Source organism: Pezoporus wallicus, unplaced genomic scaffold (genome assembly GCF_028554395.1).
Source record: "Pezoporus wallicus isolate ANWC-B61680 ecotype Strahan unplaced genomic scaffold, APGP_CSIRO_Pwel_v1 contig_8542, whole genome shotgun sequence".
Classification (NCBI taxonomy): domain Eukaryota; kingdom Metazoa; phylum Chordata; class Aves; order Psittaciformes; family Psittacidae; genus Pezoporus; species Pezoporus wallicus.
The window spans coordinates 4,911,247-4,929,299 of NW_026640148.1; the positions used below are offsets into that span (position 1 = coordinate 4,911,247).

At 35.4% G+C, this 18,053-nt stretch overlaps 1 protein-coding gene across 2 annotated transcripts in view; it reads right to left on the minus strand.

Moving 5' to 3' along the window:
* CACNA2D3 (calcium voltage-gated channel auxiliary subunit alpha2delta 3) overlaps nucleotides 1-18,053 on the minus strand; it is a 449,302-nt gene that overhangs the window by 345,486 nt on the left and 85,763 nt on the right. For both annotated transcript variants that reach the window (XR_008973242.1, XM_057417633.1), the window contains exon 3: nucleotides 4,331-4,447. Coding sequence is in view for 1 of the 2 variants with exons in the window: in XM_057417633.1 (XP_057273616.1) it covers nucleotides 4,331-4,447 (117 nt within the window). In the remaining variant the exon portion in view is untranslated. The remainder of the gene's footprint in view (nucleotides 1-4,330; nucleotides 4,448-18,053) is intronic.

Genomic DNA, 18,053 nt, shown 5'->3' on the forward strand with positions numbered 1-18,053 from the left:
TCCAGGACTCCCTCTCTGCTTTGGATTACTTGCCACGATCTCCATGTTCATCCAACCAAGTTCATTTTGCATTCCTCAACATATTTCTACATTGCTAATAAAAATTGATTTATTGATAAGGACAGCAATTTACCAGCATTGCTTGGAAATACATGGATGCAGTACATGTAGTTTAATAATTTGCTTACATGTATATGAACGTATATATGCAAAAAGTCAATAGTAAGTTGTATCTGTTGATATTATACATAAGCCTCAAAATACGTGTGTGTAAAGATATGTACCCACACAAATATACATCCACATACTGAAATGTACTAACCAGATATGTATATGAATAAGCACAAACATTGCAAACATACATTACAATTCAACTGTGCATAAACAATATCTCTTTAATGGTATCTGAAAACAGTGGAAAGACTGGTGTAAAAAATCATTGGTGGAAAAAAAAAATATCCATTTTTCCTCATTGCAAATGTTCGTTAAATGCAAATGCTGATATTCTACTCCTTGGAAGAATGTTTGTCTGCATGTGGAATTTCATGATAAAAAGCTTTAAAGTCCACGGTTTCCCTAGATAAACCCCACTGGCTTACTGATGCTTGAATGCACTGAAATTGAATTACTGTACAACAGCAATTACTTTTCACAGTACAGTTATAATGAGAATCAGCTTCACAATGAACACCAGGCAACTACAGCAGGAAAAGTTAATAAAAAGAAATCTCTTATTTGCATTTTCCACTGCAGCAAGGGTAGTTGCCCTAATGAAAAATAATCCTTAACACTCAATTTGCCATCTTACAAGTAAATCAACAATTGTTTTTAAAGGATTCTCTTTACTTGCAAAGAAAGACTAATAAAAGTAGAAATTCAAGTGCATAACTAAAGTTTTAATAATAGCCTTTTGAATATTCCCCAGTAATTTATTTTCCTTTTGCTTTCTTTTTCACTTCCCTCAGTCTTCCTTTGATTTTTTTCCTACTACACCATTAATTTGGAAAAGTAAGAGCACCAAATTAAGTTTTGATTCCTTTTTTTTCCACTATTAAGCTTGTTGCAGCACTCATTTTTTTTACTGAGCATTATGGCATCATGCTCCATTCCTCTTCAGTTTCAAATAAGTCAAATCACTAAGCCTTTTAAAACTTAAAAAAAAATAAAACAAAAATCACAAATAACTTTAAATTTAGACTGATCAAGCACATTCCTATGACTGAAACCACTGAAAGTCCAAGACAAGCAAGTGAAGCAATACCACAAGTAACAGTGAACTATGTGAGACTCTCAAAGGAATTATTTGGGTTTGGCTGTAAAATTAAACTCACTGCTGAACAACTCAGGAAAGATTCCCACTTATGCCACCTCATAGGCAGTGAGATATTTCCCAATTTGATTGTTGTTGTCTTAAATACATACATCTATATTTGTCTCAGCTAGAAACAAAGCATTAGTGACATCAGTGGTTTTAACTTCATGTCACAAATATTTCAAAATGAAACCTGAAGTTGCCTCTGAAAATTGATCGAGTATGGCAGTATTAGGAAGGAAAGAGTTAACCAAAAAATCCTGAACTGACATAAATTTAAGGTAAATAGTGAGCACTGGAGGGCAGAAAAAGTTGCTTGCAAGGGTTTCCATCCGTAAGTAGATGACAAAAGGTTATATAATTGGTTTAGCACTTTCAGTTTTCCATTTATTTTATGTATCTGACAGCACAAAAATAGGACAGTCTGTGATAGGATAATTGCATAGTGAAGGGTAATTCAAACAGTGGATGAATATGATAAAAATCACACTGAACCAACTAATCACTGTGAAAAGCGATGAGACAGAAAGATAAAAATTCAACCAGAATATAAAGGGGGAGGAGGGAGAAGAGAGTTCAAATGTGATTAGTAGCTTCGAACAAGTTAATGTGTTTGAAAGCAGAAAGCAAAACAAAAAAAAATGAATGTCTTTTCAAGCCATCCTATTTCTAAATTTCCAGGTCTTTCTTCTCGGCCTTTCATGCAAATTAAATATTTTATACACTGCATCTTTCTGAATAATTGCCACAGATTGCTGTATCTGCTAGAACCTGAAGTATGTTGATTAAAATGTTTTATCTAAAAAGTACTTTAAATTAAACCATGGATTTTTATGTCTGCTTGAAGCTGACTCAATGGGTAACGTTAGAACATTTTCTGAGCACCTGGATTTGCACCCTCACAATGGTCACCCCGTTATTTCTAGAGCTGAGAGACATTTTGCAAGGTACTCTTCATTTAGTACTTACCCCAAAGTTTCTGCCAGAATATATAAAATGCTGCTCTGAATTCTAGATTTCAGTGCTCTTCATACAAGTTTCCATCAAAAGCTTGTGTCAAAATTTTTATTTTGGAGCCGAGGTTATAGATTATTACTTTGACTCAGCATGGAGCTGAGGTCATAGGTCCATAGGAACTTGAATTCCTATCTCACCTCCCCAGACATAAGGAGAAAATTATCTATGAAACACCAAAGATGGAATCCATGCACAACCTACACTGTACCAAAGGATTTTGTACCTATCAGGACATGAAATGCTAAGCACTACTTACTACCAGAACAGAAAGGGTCATTCACTACATCTCCAACAACCCAGATGGACCACGTTATGTAATTATGAAAAGAAGAATAACTTTATCGGAAGGTACTCCAAACAGACCATGTTTTAAAGGAAGTGATTCTTGTCCAAACCAAGCTTCTAGTTTCCTTTCCAAAGATGGAAACCTTCCAAAGAAGACTCTGGATTTGTCACATTTCCTGGCACTAAAACCCTTCCACTCACTGTCTAACTTCACAGAAGTTAGGTTTACTTTTACTCAGAGCATAGTGGCCTATATATTTTTCCTTCTTAGACAAAAATACTATCTGCATGAAGAGGCCAAACCAGCTCTAAACACAAACATTAAAAAAAAAACCAAACACATTTGTTACAAAGTTCTAATTGAGAGACAAATTGCTCTTTCCCAACACCAATTCACACTGATGGAACACAGCTCCTCTGACAGCAAATACGCAACTTGCTGGTGAGTGTTGCTCTGAGAACGTTTTTTTCCACATTGTTCTGATCTCAGGGCAGCATTTTACTCTGCTAAGGAACAAGGAAAACACCACCCTTGCCCCCAAGTCAATATTTTGCAGGCTTCTGGAAGCTGCGACACACATCTTATAGTGCAGTTTTTCTCTGAAAAACAGACTGTAAAAATAGCATTGCGGGGTTCCATGTTTATTGTCTTTTCTTGCCAAGTGTGCTCAGTTTACAAGCTGAAATATGTTTTACTTCACTGCCAGCACAGAAAATTCAACCTCTAAAATGCAGCCAAATTCCTTCCTCTCTTTTGCACCATAACAAATAATAAAAGACTGAAGGCAAAATTATATCTACAGTTGCACGAATGGAATCTCTGTCTTCAGGTGATGCCTTCATCTCAATAGTTGAGAGACAAAGACCTTCAACTCAACTAAGCAGGCAGACCTGTCTGAAAAAGAGATGGCTGATGGCAAATGGTAACACCATAATGTCCTGTTAGCTCATTGCTACAGGAGATGCAACAGGACAGTCACCTAAATTTCTGTCAAGAACAATACAAACTATAACAGGAAAAGCTGTTATTCTTTAGGACATGTGTATTACAATGAACTCCTGTCCAATATAATGAAACATAGAACAAATTTTTTCTTCTTTTTTTCTTTTTTTTTAATTGGTAAGTCTAACCTAATAGCACACCAAAGCTACTACAAAAGACGGATCAGAATGGAGAACCAGAAAAACACCCAAGCAAAAGCTACAGATGTACTTACTTAATGATTAATAGTTGCCCTTAAGAACGATGTAGTACTTACCAGAATTAGAGGATTTTTTGATTTAGTCCTATTTGAGGTACCTGCAAGTGAGGTCTATATTTCTAGATTTGAACTACAGGGCAGTTACTGAACTCTGAAGATTCCTTGCAATAGTATTTTCATAATAGTGAGCAGTGAAATTAAGTCTGCTTTGGTTTGAGATTTTGAAATTTAACATTTTAATGCAAAATTATATGTAGTTATGTTTTACTGAACATAAATGATAGCTTACAAACTCATATGGGAAACCAGTAGTCCAAGCCTAGTTATACTCTTGCATTTATCTATTGATGGTATAAATACTTTATACCTATTCTCTTGAACACTGATCCTAAAATATTTCTGAATGCTTTAGCATTTTCAATTCAACACCTTCAATTGCTAGTACAGCTTTCAGAGCAGAGCCTGATGTAGTTTTACATCATAGAATGAAATACCAAATTGATCTGCTGCTTACCCGGACAGCTTCAGACTTTTTATGAAACATTTCTTCCATATTCTTTGCTAACTTTTTCACAAGCTGAAGACCATCAATTTCTTCTATTGCAACATCCTTCTCATATTCTTTGTATTTCTGGAAAAGAAGAAAAACAAAACAAAGTTAGGGAAAAGTTATTCACAGTGAACTAGCTGAAATTTTGACAACTAATTATTAGTTTCATATTACACTTTTGCTGACATTCTTAATTTATTTGATGTTTATTTCTGTGACAGAAGGCAGCTTTGTGCCAAGACACTGTCACAGGGATAGAACTGGGTTAGAATCAGAATTACATTAAGAAAATGTAATAGAAATATTTATCTTGTGCACTGTAGGAAAACAATAATTCCCCGTCTCAATGTTTAAATTTCCCCTCCCCACAACTGAAAAACAGGAGAAAAAAAAGTAAAAAATCCTCATATTCCATCAAAAAAAAAAAATTAAAAACAGCCATATCCTTGGCAATCCACTGTGCCTTAGCACCCTAGTATCCTCTTCAGTTGAGCTTTGTGTGGATGTCTATTTCATGAGCTTTATAAATTCTTACGCTATGAATACTTATACTACAAGCTTATCTAGACACTCCTAACTTTCCATGCAAAGAAAACCCTAAATAAACCATAAACATGAGTCTTAATCCAAACACAAGCAGAAAAGTACCCTTTATATGATATGTACGAACATTACCTTATGGTCTCTTTTCACAGCATGAATAACTCTCTGACTAAGCACTAAAAATATATTCAAAATATATTCAAAACAATTTTAATCCCCTTTTTTTGCCTGCATATTAACCTTTTTTTCTCATGTTTTTCTGTTTAACCAGTGCTTGTAATGAAGCTTGTAAGAATATGATAAAAAAGGCATTTCATACAGAGAACATTGCTATTTCCCATGTCATTCCACTACTACAATGCTCTAAGAAGTGATGGCTTTCAGACTAGTTGTTGCTTACCACTACCTAAAGCACATATGATCTTGATGAACTAATTATTTCCCATTATGATATCCTTAACCGATTCACATAATTGTACCTCCATGCTACTGCAAGGAAGATTGAAAGCATGCCTGGTTTCTACCAGCTTTAGCCCTGTGTCTAAAAAGTGTCTTCCAGACCTCTAAAGCAGACTCTAAAGGCATCTCACAGCACAATACTTGAGTCAATAAAATGAGCTGGTATAATTAGAATTTGCCTGTAGAATAATAATCACCTCCAAAACTTATATAACTTCAGAGAGAGAAGAAAGAATTAAGGGCATCAAAGCCAGGGGCTCAAATCACCTGTATGAACACTTAAATGATCAAAACAGTGAATAAATTAGGACCAGTCATGTCCCGGCTGGTGATAGAAGACTCTACTGAATACCTGTGCTTGTTGTACTCATTCCTTTTGACAAAACTAATTTTCAAGCTAAAGTGACACATTGGACTTGCTTTACACTTCTCTGCAAAAAGTTGTGTGAATGTTTTTATAAGCAAATAATATTTGGTAAAAAAATCATTTGCAGAAATTTAATTTAGATTATTAATTTAATTAAGATTATTAAAAAACACAAATCAACAGTAAATATTGAGGAGACTGAATTTTTTACATTTTGCAATTTCAGTAGTAATTTCATTTTTCCACACTATTTCACTTTATGAGGCTTCAGTCTGAGACTTTAACAGTAACCTAACCAAGGCAAGATATCCCAAGCAGACCATCTACATTACACTCCCTGGAGGCATTAGCAGGAGTTCTGATTTCAACTCTCCAAGTCCATTTAAGCCATTAGTAAATTCACTACTCTCCACTCTGAAATAATTAATTTAGGATAGTACAGTGATTTGTCTAAAATGGAGTATTATTTTTTTCTTAGTTACTGGAGAAAAATTAAGAACATAGTAAACAAGAGAAGTAAACGTTTTTGTAACAAATAATAACTGTGATAAGACGTAGTAAATTAACAGTTAATTGAAAACATCCCCAGTTAATGATGTCAAAGTCCTACAGGATTTGAAGCTTTGGAGAATATAAAGCAAATGAAACAGAATACACTGCCATGAACAACTACTGTATTTATCATGTCAATAGATCAAGTACAAATTTGAACAACTTATTTTAAGCGGCACCTATGACAATATATCAAGTTCTGATATAAAGGGTTTGCCTCAAACCCGACTTTTGAGGTACCAAAAGTATTCTAAAACATATTACTTGAAGAGACTGTTTTCAGGTCATCAGATTTATCGATGTAAGCTTTGCCATCAAGTGAAGAAGACCAGGTGATTACTCACCACATTTGTTTGAGAACTTAATGGAACAGCTGAAGTGAACAAATTTTCTAGGCACAGCGAATCACACTATATAGTCTACTAGGCTGTCGTGAGAACATATTAAAAAGCTATGCTTCTCAATTTTGAGTAACGCTGGCCTTAAAGCATGACACTAGTGCACTGAAAATTAATAATAACCCAAAATAAATTAGATTTATTAACTGATAATTTATAAGTATGCTAGTGCATAGTGAATAACTTTATTTTTTCCTAATTTAAATGCCAAAGTTCCAACATAGAAATAAAAAAATAAAATTGAAGGAAACAGAAGATTATTATTTAGGTTCTACTTGAAAAAAACAGACACCTTGCATGGTGCATAGTCAATTGCTGGAAACCTTTAAGAACATTCGCAACAAACTAGGAGCATTTACTTGAGCTGCAAGACCTTGGCAACCAAAAGGTTTACATAATAAGAGGTTTACATGATAATATGTATTTTACATTCAGTATTTCATTGCCATAAAAATACTTCTATTATTTTTTCAGCCATCAGTGGAAGATTGTAAAACAGGAGAAATTACGTGGTTGGAGAAACACCAGCTGCTTTTAGTATCCTTGTGCTCAAGTGATTGTGTCTAGAGGGAAGAGGCACCAGTTTAACCTGTGCATGTCTAACTCTTAGTACTCAATGTGCATAAGACAAGGAATTTAGATTCAATGTAGGAAGCAGTTAATTTTATATCAATGAAAGAAACCTGAATCACAGCAGGTAGTGAAAAAACAAAACCACAATAAAACTATAAAAAAAAGATGTCATTAATAATGGATTATCTTCTTTTCACTCCAAAGGCTGTCTGACCTGCAGGCTGTCATCATTTTCCTACTACTAGATTTTTACATATTAAGTAGTTTTTAATTTAAATAAGTTAGCTAAAACAGCAAAGAAATAAATTTGAAATAGTTTTAAAATGAAATTATTTATTTTAAGGTGATCTTGAGAAAACAACAGCGTGACACCACAGTTGTAATTAAGCTAAATGCCGTCAAAGACAGAGGGGAAAAAAAAAAAACTAGATTCCAGGCCAGGATATCCTTTATATTCCAGACCTGCAAACTGCCTTGGTAGTACTGCTACTCTGGATAGCTCTTCTAAACAGTGCCCTAAATAGCCATTTCCCTCCACTATAAAAAAGATGGGGTTTGGGGGGGGGGGGGGGGGGTTTTTTTTTCCCAATATTCCATAATTTTCTTCCAATAAAAATACTGAAAAATTCTCTACATGTGTAACATACCCAGTAATACATTTCAACTGTTATTAAATAAAACAGCCTTAGCTTTGCTATAAATAATTCACTTGCATAACAAAAGTGTATGGTAGAGTCAGAGATGGAATTTTTTCATAAATGGCTTTCCAATTGTCTAGAAGACAGAGCAGACGCAACTTCTGATTTGCTGAGTTATAATCAAAAAAAATAAAAATACTTGGAATGCTGACTCTTTCTGCTTGAAAAAAATCAGCATTCACTAAGAAATCTTCCAGAGAGACAAGAACATTTATCATTTGAGAAAGCACACAAAAAAATACATTATTTGTTCAGTATCTGTTTTGCCAGATCATTTCACATAAGCACCAGAGAAAGACAGACAGTACTTCACTGTCAGAACTTCTACCACTTTTCATGGATTTACGTGTGGGGACTTTTTCTTGTGTGATAAATGATCACCTAGAAATTACATACGAGGAAGCAAACTATACAAAACTGAAATCTGAAGCATTTAATGCAAGCCAAGTATTTGGCACTGAAACAGCAACAACAAACACACACACACGGCATCAAACCAGACACAAACCAAAACAAAACCAAACGGAACACCACACCATACAGCCTGGGTGACCAAGGTAGGACAAGAAATGCCCTCTTGAAGCAAGACAAGTTGAGAAAGAAACCATGTGTCAGCTACAATTTGAATTTTTTCTCCTCATTTGTTTCTCCCAAAAGAAACATATTTGTGTTCCTATTTGTATCTACTTCTATCAGCTCCTATCAAAATCAAGGTAATTGCCTTTATGCTGCATATAAAAATATTTCAAGTTACTTACAAGTGTGTGAAGAAGAATCCTTAGTCTCAGTCTCTTGAGAAGTCTGTGGGGGCTTTGCATATGCACAGACCACTACAACCATTTATGATGGAAGGTCTTCCCACTCCCTGGAATTCTCAGGGTCAGTAAATACCACTACCATCCTAATTAAAGAAAGGTATTTACTCACTCAACAGGAGCTTTGTAGTAAGCCTTTAAAAGTCATCTGTCAGTTAGCTTACATACTAGGAACGGACACACACCTCTGAGGTGTATGTATAGCTATAGCTTGCAGAGTTGCACAATGTTCTACAACAATTGCTATTTGAAAGCTTTTCTCACATACATGTTTTACATACATATGTGCGTATGGATTTTTTGTTTCATAATGGAAAAGCAAAACAAGCATGCAAATGGAAGATCAAGTATCTATTCAATTTACCCACTGTTTCCATGAAAAAATGTTTACTCCATGCCATTAAAAATAAAAATACCCACCCCACACCAAAACCACTTTCAGATGTTCATGTCTCAACATTGCAAATATAAAATGAGATTACAGAAACAGGCTCTCTTGCTTAAATCACCAAATTCTATTTCAGTGAATATCTACTGCCCAGTAGAAAGGCTGTGCAGTGCTCTGCTTGAACCATTTAAACTTGCTTCACGCTCTCTGCCATGTAAGTTCCTACAGTGATTCCCTTTGGTACAAAAGTGTTGGTTTGAAGTGCCACAGGAGTTAATTGGCTTATTAGAACTATTTTAATTCTGTGTTTGAGATGCCTTGACAATCAAACGTAATCAATAACTGAGGCTGCAAGGTTGCAAAAAGCTTACAGCTAACACAATTTGCAGCTCTTAATGTGGTTTCTTTAGTTACAGAGTCAACAGCTATGTCGGTCTTAAAAGAGTTCTGTCTTACTTAATTCTTAACCCCTAAACCCATGGATTTCTTCACTGATGTTGGCACTCATACCCAAAGTAACCTTTTTAGATCAAGATCTTCTAGAGTGTAGGGATCAGAAGGTTGAATATACACTATTTTTTTAATGCATAAAAAAAAGTGTTTTTTCTCTCAGTAATCTATTCCTCATCGCAAGCTAAAATAAATCTCACATTCATTTTTTATACTCTTCTCATTGTGTAATGATTTTTTATGAGTATGTTATTAACACTACTGCACAAAACTTAAAACAAATTACATTTAGGCTGGTTTAAAAAACACCTAACTCCTAAAAAGGACTCTTGTGGTTTCCAGTTCTGGTTTAGGGGGGTTGGGGGGGGGGGGTGTTGTTTGCTGTTTGGGTTTTTGGGGGGGAAGGGGGGTTACTGCTATTTTGGTAAGGGGTTTGTTATTATGGGGGTTTTTTTAATTGTTATTATAAAATCTAAACTCTATCATTTATGTGGAGGAAACTGAAGCATGTGGTCACATCAGGTGCTGCCTTACACTGTTAACAGTTCTGTTGAAAATTAAGGTGCTATGCGCAGAGCAAGGCTTTCCATTATTAGTGAAATCTGACCGGGCTTTTGAAATCAAAACTAACAATATAAATTGCTTTTAATGCGGAAAGCCCAACGCAGCATTTGTAAGACAATATTATTTTAAAATAATACCCATTTTCAAATTAATGGGACTAAACCAGCAAAAGTTCAAATGTGACTCAAGCTCTTGCAGTGCTTTACCACATTAGCACACATCCCTTCTCCACATGTGAGATTGTAGAGCAATGTCCAGCAGAAGGCTTAAAACTATACAGCACAGCCTCTCAATGCTTCATTAGAGGTTAGTTTCTAATTATGTATGAGCTGTTGGAACAAATGTGAACTTGAAGCCAAATAAAAAGTAGTCTCCAGAATTACATGTGCATGAGAGTCGGAATATGAGCTTTTCCACCTAGCAGAAGGGTACTCAGATGGCAGTACCATAGCAGAGATATCAAATACAGATGGTGCGTTCCACTGATAGACTCATCGGCAAATCTCTTCTTAGCAAGATTATCCCATTATCACATTGACCCTGTGGTAGTATGTGGGGTTTTTTTTAAACTAGAATGCCACCATTATGTTGTTATTCTCTGGCCCCCCTTACTCTAAAAGGCATTCAGTGGGGGAACTTTAAAGAAGTTAAGAAAATAAGCAATAGTAAGATTTGGCTTTGTTTTGTTGTTGATGGCTGGTGAGCATTTATAAACAACATTATTTTAGTTCAGAGCTGGTATAGAATTTTTCATCCACAGAGTTCAAAAGACTTCATAAAAGAGTATCTATGACAATCTCCATTCTGTACATGAGGATACTGGGATATACATAAATTCAGTGACATGCCCCATGTCACACAACAGTTCAGAACTACAAAGAGAACAAGCTCTCTTGGTTACTCTTCCAGTGCCCTACTCAACAGACCACAGATAACTTTTTCAACTTCAGCTTGATCTGCATGGAAAGATGAGTCACAGCAGCATGTTTCTCCTCACCTTGACATTAGAGAACTCCTCAATAATTGGGAGTTTATGTTACACCACATTACACACTCCTATTAACCTTTACTGAACCTCTTTGTGTTGATGAAATCCATCAATGACCAGTGTGGTGGCACGCATTTTCTTTTGCGCAGAGAAATTTTTATTCACTTCATCAAATGCCTCCAAGGAGCCCTATATTAGCCTGCCATGTTTGACTCTTACCACACACTGGTGTACGACCAACTCCTGTTGCCTCAAACTCCCATTTAGTTACTTCATAAAATACATTTGGAAATACATAATATTGAGATATTTGTGGCATACTATTTTATTATTATTATCTACTCAAAGCTGTACCAGATGTTTTATAGCCATCTATCCTGGGGAATTTGTTGGCATCAGCAGACTTGATAAGGATAGTTACTGCTTCCCTTGCAAAATAATTTACACACAATGTAAGTATCTTGCAGTCATTGCGAGGGCACTATATCCATGGTATAATTAATCTTTACAAATATATTTACTTATCACCTCTTTTTACCTCAGCGCTACATACAAACGCTACAAAACCAAATCGGTTAAAGCATTAAACTGAGCAGTAACGAAAAGCAAACAAACCAAACAAACCAATTCCTTATTCAGCAATATTCCTCTGCCCTGTGTGTGAAATGTGTCCACACAAGATCTCTTCTCAAACCTTTGCACAACTAGATATGTATAGGTTTACCATGTAAACAGCAATAACAGGACGAGTCTTGAATACATACATGGTAAAAGTAGTGAGCTAGTGCAGAAAGATACAGGCTACTCAAAAATACAGAGTACTTCTCATCACAAATAAAATTTAGAAGCGGCAGTCATATTGATGATGCATAAATTGTAATGGTCTCAAATAAAAAGATAAGGAAGCACACTCCAGGAGTTTCAAGTGCTTGCTTTCTAAGACTAATTCATTACTTGAAGTAGTTAATAAGCCACTGCTAAATAACCATCATCAAAAACGGGTGATCCAAATAACAATCTAGATAGGTGATCTAATTCTAAGCAGTTGAACAGAGGTCAGGAATACACTCCCACCTTTCCCTTTAACAGAGCTGCTCTGGGTCAGGGATAACCTGAGTAATAAAAAGCATTGGAAGTTTGCCTTGCTGCTGCACCCACTGGCATTGGCCGAGGGGACTTCGGGCTCTTTTGCAAAAGAGTGCCAACTCACCGTCTTCCCCAACTATAAATTCAATCACATTGAAAATGGTTGAAAAAGCCAATTATTGTCATGTAAATTCTTTTAGGCAGCTGAAACATCTTCACAGGCCAGCATGGGTGTTTTAAGAGCCAGTTAACCAAGGCTATTAAAAACTGCTTTACAAATACATTTTACAGCAGCTATGTTATTATACATAACTTTGCTTCTATTTTAGAAGAGAACATAAAGTCCCCATTTAAACCAAGAAAGAACATTCTGGAACTGCCCTGGAGACTCTTCTTTCAACATCAACATACTTGATACTCTTGAAAACTCACTACAACGTATTATATGAACTGCTTTAAATAATGGACAAAAACCCCACAGGCATAAATCTGCAGAATCACAGTATGACCCAGAAGAAATGTTCATGCAAGGCAAAGCCATCACTGTATTTTCAAGTGAAAGCAAGTATATTAGAAGCATGTACCTCTAATCTGCTTCTCACAAAAGTCTGACAGAACGTAAGAACGTGGTCCTTTCATCCTGGATAGTTATTCTGAGTCACTAAAGATTAAGGAGGAGGGATCTCGATAATTTACTATTTTCAGTAGTTTCTCAGCTAGGATAAGATACTACAACATTGTCTTTTGTACACCAGCCTGCATCGGTCTTCTCTGAGAGCTTTATGGTTACTGGATAAGAGGGCGACCAAAAGAGAGAGCTTGCTTTGTGCTGGAAGGTCACAGGATACATCCACAAACTAATTCAGCAGACTTTCTTTACAATGTTTTTTCTCATTACACTTCCTTTTGTCAGTGTATGTCTCTCCCTCCTTATTGTTCCATTTCTGTGGACCTATGCTTGCCTTACACCCAGCTGTTGTTCTGGTTTCAGTATTTCCATATGCTTTTATTAGACAATGCTTATGTTTGATCTAGAAAAGCAAGACAACTGTATCCCCACATTCCATGGTTGCCTCTCAGTGAGCAATAAAATAAAATGAGTAACAATGCAAGCTAGATACAAAGTAGAGCATAGAAAAAAATGAAGTGCATCCTGAAGACAAATCTTTGCTTAGCAATACCTGTTTCTTGTGACAAGATTTAAAAGCACTGCTCATCTAGAATAGCTAATGGTTATTGTTCCTCAGAAAAAAGAGGCCCGTAATCTCATCTCCTCAGGACACAAACCCTGCTTGCAATATGCAGCATAACTAACATTCATCTGCTTGGATAATACTTCTAAACCCTTACCATTCCCCTTGTGTGGGATCTTCAACATTAACTCTTAAATGGGCTTTATTTCATTGTTTGTCACTATGAAGGACGCAGCATTGATCCCTGCTGCTATATCTCATCATTGCACTTATCTGTATCCACCTGATAAAAGTATTTATATTGATTCAGGGTTTTAGACAGGTATTGGAACACTATGTATCAAAGTGGACTTGTAATAACAAGAAAAAGAACATATGAATATCTGAACTCAGGTGCCTAAATTTAAGCTTCCGATTCTTCATTTGATCACTGAACATGAAAAAACATTTTATTTTCAAAAACCCAAACTCCCCTCAATCATATCAAAGCTAGCAATGTCAGTATGTTCTCAGCATCTCTGAAAAATCAGACAACCTGCATGTACGTGGTCTGTGTGCAGATGTCTTGAGGAGAATTCAGCAGGGTAACTATAAACCAAACAAAAACCCCAAACAAACAAAAACCAAAACTGGAAACCAAACGATAACCAAAACTGGAAACCAAACAATAACCAAAACTGGAAACCAAACAATAGTATTTGGCACTGCCTGGAAGTGTGAAAACGCCTTTGTGTTTTTCCCACACAAGCTAATGCCTTTCACTTTTATGAGTGATTGAGAATCACTTTCACAAAACTTCACAATAAACAGTACATTTAGGTAGAATAGTATTTTCTTTGAAAGTGACTTCTTTCAAAGCCTCATAAAACCAACTGGCAAACACATAGAAAAACAAAGGGTTAAAATTTGAATGCCAAACCACATTCAATCTAATATTTAATAATTGCCTTTGAAAGACTGTAATATGATATAAACTAAAGCCCTGTATAATACAATGTGCCCAGATCTTTTTCTCTTTGGATAATTTAGCTATAATGCATATATTTTTAGACTGGCATGCTGTTAGATCCCAATGGTTTCTTTTCCCTTACAATTTTTTTTCTCCCTCGCACTTTTAAAAACAAAACTCGAAACCTAGTTAAGAAAACAACCTCTGCATTAAACAAGACATGCACTAAAACCACAGCTGGAGACGTTTGTAGCTCTTGCTTTGTTGTGGGTTTTTTCTGTTGTTTTTAATGAAAATTGGATGAATAATCTACAGAATAGTAGCCTTTATATCATATCACACCTGTGCTATTGCATAAGCAGGTATTCCAAAACATCACTACAAAGAGAAAATAAACACTGCGCAATTTAAAATTATTCAGAGAGGAGGTGGTATAGCCTCAAATCTCAGTCCTCATTTTCCTCTGAAAGCACAAGATATCTGTTTAAGTGGACACAGTTCTCTAATAGCATTTTCATCAAAACATACGTCAAAAAATAACCAGATTCAGACTATCTACTTACAAATTTGTATGGTCTCACATCTGTATTACAGACTTCTCCTCTCACTAAAAGAGACAGATACCAAACAAGAAAATAAGTTGACTGCTAAGATGTTAGATTTTTGTGTATTTTCTGTATTTACATGTAAGTATTTAATCAGATTAGCGATGGCTTGCATCATATGTACAGCGATGCTTGTTTAGTTCTTGTCTGATTCCCAAAGTACTAGAAAGTTTTTGTAACTTAGAAATTCATTACATTACCAACAGAGTTCATCTTGCCTAAAAACATAAAGCATATTACATATAGCACCATGACAGCTCATCACCACAGTGTATAGAAATGAGACCTCTAAATCTAGAATCCATAATAGAATGCATAAACTAATACATTTATCAGCGAAAGTATGGAGCTTTGCACAAGAAAGGACGCAGCAACAGCTTTGTTTTGCTTGGTCAATAAACCACTATTAATTATAATATGTGTATGAATTAAAGACACATCAATCTGCATAGCAGACAACAGAAGCCATGAATAATAGTCAAATCAATACTATGAAGTCGTAAAGAATACAGTGTGCTTTCCTTCAGGCTAATGGTAATTAATTTACTTTCACTCCCTTCACACATGAGAGGAAGCGAGTAGAAGAACACTTTAATCACATAAAAGTTGTTAATTAGAAAAAGAACACATACTGTTATCTCCTTACTGTATCTTTTCTCTGTTCATATACTTAAAAAAATTATTTGCACTCATCTAGAGAAAACAGGTCGTGCTTTCGGAGCATATGCAACTATGGCTGATATTTTCAAATACTACAATTTGAAAGTTTGCTTCTTGAACGATCTTGTTGGCATATTCATTAATATAAAACAGTTGATGTCTAAAATTGCCTTTCTGCAACACAAATACTCAACTAGGTAACATATGTATAGAACAGTTTTAAGCCTTATGTGGTTCATTACACCATAATAGAAAGCCTTAGCACTGAAAAATTGTGTTTGCTTAATGTTCAGGTTTAGTTTATTTTATTCAGCCTTCACTAGTTAATCAAATAATGCCTTTTTTGCAATGGAAAAAAAAACAAGACAAGGTTTAAGAGATCTGCAACTAGTAGAGGCATCTCCTTCTTAGGAAATAAAAAGATTTAGTGGCCCTTTTACTTTGCAGGACTGGTCCTAAAGCAGCAAGCCTCTAAGAGAGGAAGCGAGATAAAGCTGCTGGTTCTCTGGTTTTAATATGAGCGCCATTGCTTTCTGAAGAATTTTAATATTCATTGTGTTTGAATTCTTTTAAGTACTATTTTTGCATGAAATAAATTTTACATTGCTACAATTAACAGTTCATTTTCACAAAGATATCAAAATTAAAGTTTCCATTTTTAAAACATATTCTTCATTATAATAACAAAGCCATCAGCCAAATGCTACTGCTTCACTGCTAAATAAAAATATAAAATTTCACTAAACCTCAGGACATCAAACAAAGCCACCTGCATCACAGGTTACTGCATGTCAATCTATTGATTAATTCTTCTCTGCCCACCACAAAGCAATGACCTTGGTAAACTGCATTCAAACCTCTAGACAACATCAGAATTAACATATACTTAAGTTAAGATCACAAGTGTTCTGCCTGCTTCAACAGAAGCGAGTCAGCACTTAAGGCAATTTATGTGTGAATTAGCATCCCAGCAGTCATTCTGTCAACACACCCCTATGTAGTTTTGCTGAACTCATGCAGTCAAGCTCAAAAAATATAACTTCAGAGACTGACCTTCACCTCTGGTTGTTTACCAGCAACTGTGTAAAAGATTCATAATGTAGGAGCACATCTCATTCTTGTGAGCTTTCTAAAAAAGTTTTGCTGTGAAAGAACGTAGTGCATATAACCAAGGGCAAAATACTTTCAATTTCCAGCACTAGATTTTGTCATAGTCACCTAGTGAAGAGTTGTAAGAATTATTTAGATGTTGTCAAACTCCACCCTGCAATATAAACACCCTGAATTTATTTGCACGATTTCTCCTCTCCTTTCACTAAGATACAAATTTCCCTTTTATTATTACAAATGTACAAAGATCAGTGTACAACAATAAAACATAATTGTGGCAACTGGACATTCTGTTTGCATTTGGAGGTACAGCACATTCTGTTTGCATTTGGAGGTACAGCAGAGCCAGTGCTGCCTGCTCAGGACTGCCAGAGGCATACATCTGTTTGTGCAGTTCTAGTTCAGTAGTTTAAGGAATGAAGTATCACCTCATTACAGAACTGCCATGTATGAGTGAATTTGTGGAGCTTGCCCTCCTCACAGTCAGACAGTTCTAATCTCCTTGCAAACCACAGTGGCAGCACAGAGATGAAGTGTTAAGCTTACAGGCCTCATCTGTACCATCACCTCCTTAGTTAAACCCTGGCCATCCATTTCTTTGTCATTTCTTTGTTCCCGAGGCGCCTGAATGCATAATAGCCACTAGCAAAAGATGCAAGATATCTTTAAAGACTTCACAAGAACACCATCTACTTTTTTTTTTTTTAAACAGAAACTGAAAACGATTCACAAGACTTTAATCATACCTCACACTACCTGTATTTTCTTTACCCTAGAATTCTACCCATACTATCATGATGTAACCTGTTACAATAAAGCTATTAATTTATTTTATATTAACTTTCAATGCTTACATAGTAATCCCTAATCTCTGAAAAATCTCTGAAAAAGCCTGCATTCCTATTACAGTTGGGAAGGGTTCTGGTAATTGAAAATCTTGTGGCAAAATAAAAACAGCTTTATACTCAACCATTCTTTTCTGATACCATCAGGCAAATCAACAGAGTTTTGTTTCAGTTACAAAATACGGATTGTTGTCCAGTGGCTTAAAAAAAAGGCATCAAAACCAGTTGCCTTTAATTCTTTCAAAGTAAAGCTCCCTTATAACATTCATTTTTAGTAATACAACTCTGCTTTCAAGATCATGATACCTATGTTTTGTTTTGTTTTTTTTTTATTTCAGGAATAAGGTACAAAACTTCACATACAAGCAGCTACACTGACAAGATATCCTAAACCCTTAGCAGGAAAAAATTGAAGCAGCCTCTATTGAAGGTAGGTAGAAGACT